This window comes from Sprattus sprattus (assembly GCF_963457725.1).
Source record: "Sprattus sprattus genome assembly, chromosome: 5".
In the NCBI taxonomy this organism is placed as follows: Eukaryota; Metazoa; Chordata; class Actinopteri; order Clupeiformes; family Clupeidae; genus Sprattus; species Sprattus sprattus.
In genome coordinates this window covers 33,633,572-33,641,071 of record NC_137924.1, presented here as the reverse complement: position 1 = coordinate 33,641,071, position 7,500 = coordinate 33,633,572, and the positions used below count along the sequence as shown (strand labels likewise).

Genomic DNA, 7,500 nt, shown 5'->3' with positions numbered 1-7,500 from the left:
TCTTCAGCTCACTCTCTGTCTTCCTTTCTCGCTGTCTTTCTTTTTATTTCGGTATCAGTTTCTTTCTTTCTCTCACAATCTCTCTATCTCTCACACACACACACACACTAGCTTGACTCACACACTCACACACTCACTCTCTCTGTTCAATAGCCATCTATCAATTACAGTCATCTGGGTGCGATCGAAGCCAAGTGAGAAGGCTCTTTAGCCTCCACTGAGGCTCTGTCTCTGATGGAGTGCAGCAGCTACCTGCCAATTAGATTCCGAGCGCTGCTGTCACCGGGGGGAAGACAGGAGGAATCCTGAGGTCAAATATGTAGGTCAAACCATGGCTCTGGAATGAGAGAAGAGGGGTGTGTGCCCCAACCGGACCGCAGAGGACAGGAGGTGCAGGAGCAGAGAGGAGGTGAGGACATGAGAAGATGGAGGGAGGGGGTGATGAAAAGGGGATTCATGAGGTGGAGGATGAGAACAAAAGCCAGCGCTGTGGGATATGACGATGGAGGAGAGGAATGGAGGATGGAGGGAGATAGAAAAGAAAGAGATGCATCCTTATGAGCTTGTCTGGGACCTCATTTGTGCCCGTGGACCCATTTTGTGCCCAGGGAACCTCGTGGAGGCGTCCCCTTGCCCTCCTTCGCCCCAGTCCCCCGCCCCAGTCCCCCCCCCTCTCCCCCACCCCACTGGCCCTCAGGTGCTTAGTGCTAATCCGCTGGTGAATCTCCCCTCTCTGTACTCATTAAAGGCCACATCTCTCCTCATTTCCTGTGCAGGGGAGAAGAAGGGGAATGCTTAAACACTCTTTCAGGCACCATCAGCCCAGCCCCCCTCCTCTAATTGGCATTGTGGACATTTGGATGGAGGGCAACCACCCTGCCCCAGTCCCCATGCCCCCTCCCCACACACACACACACACACACACACACACACACACACACTCTTATTCCCCTGATACAGGCTGACTCATTGACCTGATCTGGCTCAGGCTCTCTCTCTATTAAAAGCGGTGATCGCGGGGTTAAACATCTCAGCCTCGCCTGCTTAGCATTTTTCAGGTTTTTGTTTCTTTTTTTTACCATGGCTGATGGAAAGCCTGAAGCGACTACAGGGATTTCTTAAACGTTATTTAGTGCCATTAAAAATACATTTGGTTACTTAGAATAGAAATATGTATGCATTTGCGTGCGTGTGTGTGCGTGTGCGTGTGCGTGTGTGTGTGCGTGTGCGTGTGCGTGTGCGTGTGCGTGTGCGTGTGCGTGTGTGTGTGTGTTAGCAACAAAGAGCAATGCAAATGTTGAGATTCATGTTGTTGTCTGGTATTAGTGAGGGTACTGGCTTGATTCCTCATGGTTGGAGGACATATTTGACTCAGACTCACTGAAAGAATGCCAACATTTGTGAACATCAATCCTTCTTGTAACACAGCAGTTTAATTGTTCTGAAAACTAAACATCACTGTTATAGGCTGAGGGAGAGAGGGATAGAGAAAGAGAACGCAAAAGAGATACAGAGACATAGACTGAGAGAGGGAGAGAGAGAGAGAAAGAGATTCAGAGACAGTGACTGAGAGAGGGAAAAAGAGACTCAGAGTCATAGAGAGAGAGAGAGGGAGAGATTGAGAGGAAGATAAAGGGAGGAGGCTGGCGATACTGGGGAGGAGAAAAGAAAAGCCCTCCATTGTTAGCCTGCTCCTCCTGCTCCTCCTGATCGTCTACAGAGCTGCATTGTCCCTCTTGTTTCCCACGCGGAGCGCACCACACACCAGCACTGCACAGCACTCTCTCTACATCACATCCGCGTGACTGAAACACATCACCCATCACACACACACACGCACTCTCTCTATCCCTCTGTGTATATTTCTCTCTCTCTCCCTCTGTGTATCTTTCTTTCTCTCTCTCTGTCTCTCTCTCTCTGTATCTCTCTCTCTCTGTGTATCTCCCTCTCTCTCTCTCTCCCTCTGTGTATCTCTCTCTCTCTCTCTCCCTCTGTGTATCTCTCTCTCTCTCTCTCTCCCTCTGTGTATCTCTCTGTGTATCTCTCTCTCTCTCTCCCTCTGTGTATCTCTCTCTCTCTCTCTCTCACTCTCTCTCTCTCTCTCCCTCTGTGTATCTCTCTCTCTCTCTCCCTCTGTGTATCTCTCTCTCTCTCTCTCTCCCTCTGTGTATCTCTCTGTGTATCTCTCTTTCTCTCTCTCTCTCCTTCCTGGAATGTGTTTGATGCTGCCCTAGTATGCGTGGCCCAGCTGTTTGGAGTGGGGTGTTTTCCCAGCGCCAGGCTGAGCTGAGGCGGCCCTGACTGTGTGAGGGTTTGTTCTGTTCTGTTTGCTTTTCCTCCCGCCCGGAGAGAATGGAGCCCCGCGTGGGGAAATGTGTGGAGGCTCGTCGCAAGGCGTCCTCTCCCCTTTAGTGTTGTCAGTCAGTGGCCTCTGTCTCACTCTGGCTCCCTGGCTCGCTCGCTCTCTTTCTCTCCAGGATCAATATGGCTTTTGTCTGGAGTAGAAAGGGCCTCCCCGCCGGCCTCAGGTCTGGGAGCGCGGAGCGGCGGGTCTTTGGGGAGCTGCAGGGGTGGGCCAGGGGTGGGCCGGGGCCACAATGTGGGGGCAGTGGGTGGAGATGACAAGAGTGTAAACATCCTTTCACTGCCCCCTTTGGGTTAGGTGTCCTCTGAACTCATACACACACACACACACACACACACACACACACACAGTCACACACACCAGAGCATCATCTGCTGGACAGATCCAGAGAAATGCATCAACTTTTTGACTTAATTTGCCCCCAGTGAAGCCCTTCCCTGGAACCCTCATTTAAAGACCCCTGTCAACAAGGAGAGGTGTGGGGATGGATGCCATTCTGTTTAACAACACTGTGTGTGTGTGTGTGTGTGTGTGTGTGTGTGTGTGTGTGTGTGTGCGTGTGTGTGTGTGTGTGTGTGTGATTCATACATCTGTTATGGTCATTCAATTCTCCAGATTGGGGGAAGGGAAGTGAGTTTAGATTTTCCTGAGGAGGAGAGATGGGATTTAGGAGCGCTGGTCCAACAGGGCCAGGTCCCGTGTCCATCTGAGCCGGGTAGCACCAGTGTAGCCTAGTGATGAATGGGCCCGACTGGGTCAGGACCTTCGGACTGCAGTGAGGCTGCTGAGGGGCTCCCCGGAGGTCCTGGGTCCAGTGCTGTGCTGCTCTGCTCTGAGGGGGTCAGCTGCTGCCTCCAGCCTCCTCCTGTGGAAAAAACAGCTCAGTGCTGGGGATTTCAGATGGGAAGGAAGACGGTGCTATTTCAGGACGGGTGATGATGTTATTCGTCTGCTGAGAGAGAGAAAGAGCAGGGGGGAGAGAAAGAGGGAGAGAGAGAGATTTCGGCTGACTGGAGCGATTCTGCACCTAAACGGAGGATATCATTACCGAGTTCCTCTGAAGGAGAGAAAAAAATCTGAAGCTGGATCAGTCCATAGAAAATAAAGTGTGTCAGGCTGGAGGAATGATGCCTGTGTTCTTGCGGTATCGATAGTGGAACAACCTGAACAGGCCCCATTAGTTTTTAAAATGATACGTCTCGCAGACAGTCTTGTAATTAAGTGTGTCCGAGAGGGCTGAGGCAATTCTGACTGCTGTCAGCATTTTTTCCCCCTTTTTTCTTTCCATGCAAAGGAACCCAGAGAGGGAAGAGAAATATGTTTTCCAAGTGTGCCACAGAAATGATCCTTTAAATGGCTGTTTATGTTATCGTCGGAGAATTCAGCATGACACGTGAGGCGAGTTCTGCTCTGCTGCTCTAGTCTCTCCTCTCTTCTCTTTTTCTCTCTCCTCTCTTCTCTTTTTCTCTCTCCTCTCTTCTCTTTTCTCTCTCCTCTGTGTGCTGGGGATTTGGCCAGGGAGTCTTGTGTCTTGGGCCCAAGCCTTTGTGCGTGTGCATTCTGTTTAGATCCATAGGGGATTGACGTTTTAGATTTGGGTTGTACTCCATGTTTTGCTTGAGCGATGTGAACTATAAATCTGCTTGAATTGTAAGCCTGTGTGATTGGTGTGTGTGTGGACCCAAAGCAGGCTGTGTGTGTGTGTGTGTGTGTGTGTGTGTGTGTGTGTGTGTGTGTGTGTGTGTGTGTGTGTGTGTGTGTGTGTGACTGTGTGTGTGTGTGTGTGTGTGTGTGTGTGTGTGTGTGTGTGTGCGCTTGCTTGCTTGTCATTGCTGTTTGCAAACAGGGTGTGGGAAGGGTGGGTAGTTGTAACAGACAAAGAGATAGGGGTGCCAATGTTTTTCTAGAGCACAGTATCGCCTTGATGTGAGATTCTAAGATGGAAGCTTGGAGGGAGGGATTCATTAATCTGGTGTGTGGGAGCCTGGTAATGGCCTCCCAGAGAGTTCAAACTACTCAGGAGTTTTCAGGGAAGCGGGCCAGAGAAGAGATACGTTTTCATCTGAAGAATTGATCAAACATGAGCAGGCCTTATCCTGTGTACTGCCTCACTGCAACACAGGGGGTGTTTGTGTACTCCTCGTCTCTGTCCCTTCCCCTCTCTCTTTTGCTCTCTGTCAGACTCTTTCTGCTAGTCTCTTGTCACGGGGAAACGATGCTCCACTGCCCGGAGCTATGAAGTCAGACTACTGACCCCTACGCAGTCCCAGGACAAAGGGCTGGCGCGGGTTAGAGCGATGACGGACACAGCCATGGTACAGCCTGCCCCTTACTCACCTCTCCTCCCCTCCCCTCCCTCTCTGTCTCTGTCTCTGCAGGGGACATTACGCAGAAGGGCTATGAGAAGAAACGCAGCAAGCTGCTGGCCCCCTACGTCCCACAGATCCAAGGTAAGATCCAACTCCTTGCTGTTCAAAACAAGTCTGTTTCATACAGAAGCATGTCTCGTGACTAGCCATGGGGATGCACATAGGCTACATGTGCTGTCTTTTCACCAATGTTTGTGTCATCTGTATGATTGACCTTGAAAGTATTAGAGGGTGTCAGGGGAAGGGTGGGGTTGGTAGGATAGACTGTACTGTGGGCTTAAGGTCTCTGTAATCTGCCCGTGCTGTAAGTCAGTGTCACCCCCAAGGGCTGTAGACCTGTCAGATAACCTCATGCACCAACTCTAAGACTGGAAGTCTGTCTAGAGAGCCAGGAGTTACTCACACCATCAAAAGGCAGAATCCTCATCCAGCCTTTGGACCTGGTTTACCTCTGGCTCCAACCTACAATAAGATAAGCATAAACCCAGGGTGTCTCCTTTAAGTGCTCCTCACACCATCCCATTCTGTGGGAGACAAACAGTCTGTCCATTCTCCAGAGGAGTATAATAAGGCAAGCATTGTTTTGGAATGGCGTCGTCTGATTGCCGAGTGGAGGCGCAGGTGGGCTTTCAGTTGGCTGTGGTTGTTTTCAGTTGGGTTCAGAGCTCTGGGAACAGACCACCTACAGTACCTATAACAGCCATGTTTCTTCAATAGCTCCCATAACAGCCAATCCATACTGAATGGAAAGTAGAGGAAGAGGGCCCTCACAGAGGAACTCAATGCATCACAATTAGCCTTAACAATTAGTCTCCTGTGGGCCCGCTTGAGTGGCACTTTGGCTCTTGACGAGATGTTCTAGAACTGTCTCTAGGGGAGGGCTCAGCCTTGTCCTGACTCTGCTCTGCTCTTGTCATCAGTGTGTTTGGCTGCTTCTTAACAGCCACATGGCCCCGAGGTCCACCACTTGCCACAGCAGGATGTGTGTTTGTGTGTGTGTGTGTGTGTGTGAGTGTGTTTTTATGTGTGTGTGTGTGTTATGTGCATGTGCCTTTATCTGTGTGTTTATTTTTAGTCCCAGTCTGAGTGGCCCTGGATGAATATTTTATGAGGCTTTTGTGGCGGCCCCTGTCTGCCCTTCTCCCCACACGCCGTGTTTTTGGTTTGGCCGCGGGCTCTGGAAAAGAACCGGGGCTCCGGGCCCTCGCTCCGCAAGCCTCAGCGGCGGTGATGTCTTTCCCAGCACTGTGACAGGCTCTGTCATTAAGGTGGCATTGTGCTCTCTGGCTGTGGCCACATTGGCCTACTCTGTTCCATGGAGCCTCCTCTTTTGTTTTGCTCCAGCAGCACAACAGTTTGCAGGGATCGCAATGCTGGAGGTATGGATTTAGCACACAGATGAATCAATTGGTGATTCCTGGTATTGTTAATAGTGTAGTTTGGTAGTTTGAACCAAAACACTGTTCAAGAATAAGGTTTATATAAAGTGAATCTACCCTGAGCTTGGATGTGCTCACAGTGAGTCGTAAACCTGTAGCTGAGACCCCTTGCTGAGATTGATCCAAGCTGCAGGGGAATCTGTGATTGGCTCAGGGACTCGGCTCACAGCAGCGACTCACAGACCCCCAGTGGGCCTGCTGTGGTGAAACAGGACCCCAGGGGTAAAGCTTGCAAGCAGCCTCATATATAGTGCTTAACATTACGCAGGGCAGGACAGGGCAGACGGGGTCTTTTTGGGCTCGTATATAATGGGATGTCAGCATTGCTCGGATGATCCAAAGGGCATAAAAAGATGTGAAATCACTGGGGGGATGCAAGGGACGCCAGATCGTGTTTCAGGCTCGCCTTACTCAGGCCCTACAGCACTGAGGCCACAAATCAGTACTACACAACTTCTGGCCACCGCTCAAAAGACAAGGTGCCAAATTACGTGCTCCAGATTGTCCATGTGACACCATAATAATATGCCTCACACACTGGGGACATTAAATCGGTAAGTAGTTAAGCCATCTGCGGGGACATGCAGATCAGTCACCCCCCTAAAAAAAAACAGCTTCTGCCTGTTTGGTAAAGATGTCAGGGTAAATGGAATGGAATTTTTGATGTGTGAAGGTACTGGAGATTACTTTTTTCTTTGACATTAGTGCTCCGTTGTAAGAGCTGTTGTGCTCAGTACAGAAAGCATGATGACGAATGCCTTTCAGCCAGAGCGGTAGACTAGATGTTATAACTTTTGAAACACTTTGAATTCCACCAACTAGACTCTCGGCCGTGGGACGTTAGGCTATGATTGGTCAGAGGACATTTCTACCCGGCAACTAAAAGAGGTTGCCCCTGTGTTAACAACTTTGTTTTTACAGTCCTTTGTGAGGTTGGTTTGCTAGGATGACACAGTTTGGCTGGGGGGGGTCGTGACACTCGAGCCATTCTCTGTGACTTATTGAGCTAGCATTGACCAAGGCTGGGAGTCTCCTGCGCCTTCCAGAACTGGTTGTAACCAGTCGATCCTCCAGCCCCAGGAGGGCCTTCCAGCTCAGTGAGGGGTCAGCAGCCTCGGGCCAGGAGCCGATTCCCAAGGGGAAGACATCCTTCAAGATGAAGGTCGTAATCGAATCGAACCTAATTGAACAATGAACACTGCAAAATGGCCTCAGTGCTGAGTTGTGTGTGTCTTTGGAGCTAGTCTGTACACAGCCTGGATGTGGGTGCAATTTACTGAGTTATTAAAGTGCATTTCAAAGACCAAACAACAACAGGCTCATTGCT

At 50.3% G+C, this 7,500-nt stretch overlaps 1 protein-coding gene across 1 annotated transcript in view; it reads left to right on the top strand.

Moving 5' to 3' along the window:
• dip2a (disco-interacting protein 2 homolog A) overlaps positions 1-7,500 on the top strand; it is a gene marked incomplete at both ends in the record, with an annotated part of 99,360 nt that overhangs the window by 55,552 nt on the left and 36,308 nt on the right. The window contains one exon of the mRNA XM_080839781.1: positions 4,744-4,815. Coding sequence (XP_080695907.1) covers positions 4,744-4,815 — 72 coding nt within the window. The remainder of the gene's footprint in view (positions 1-4,743; positions 4,816-7,500) is intronic.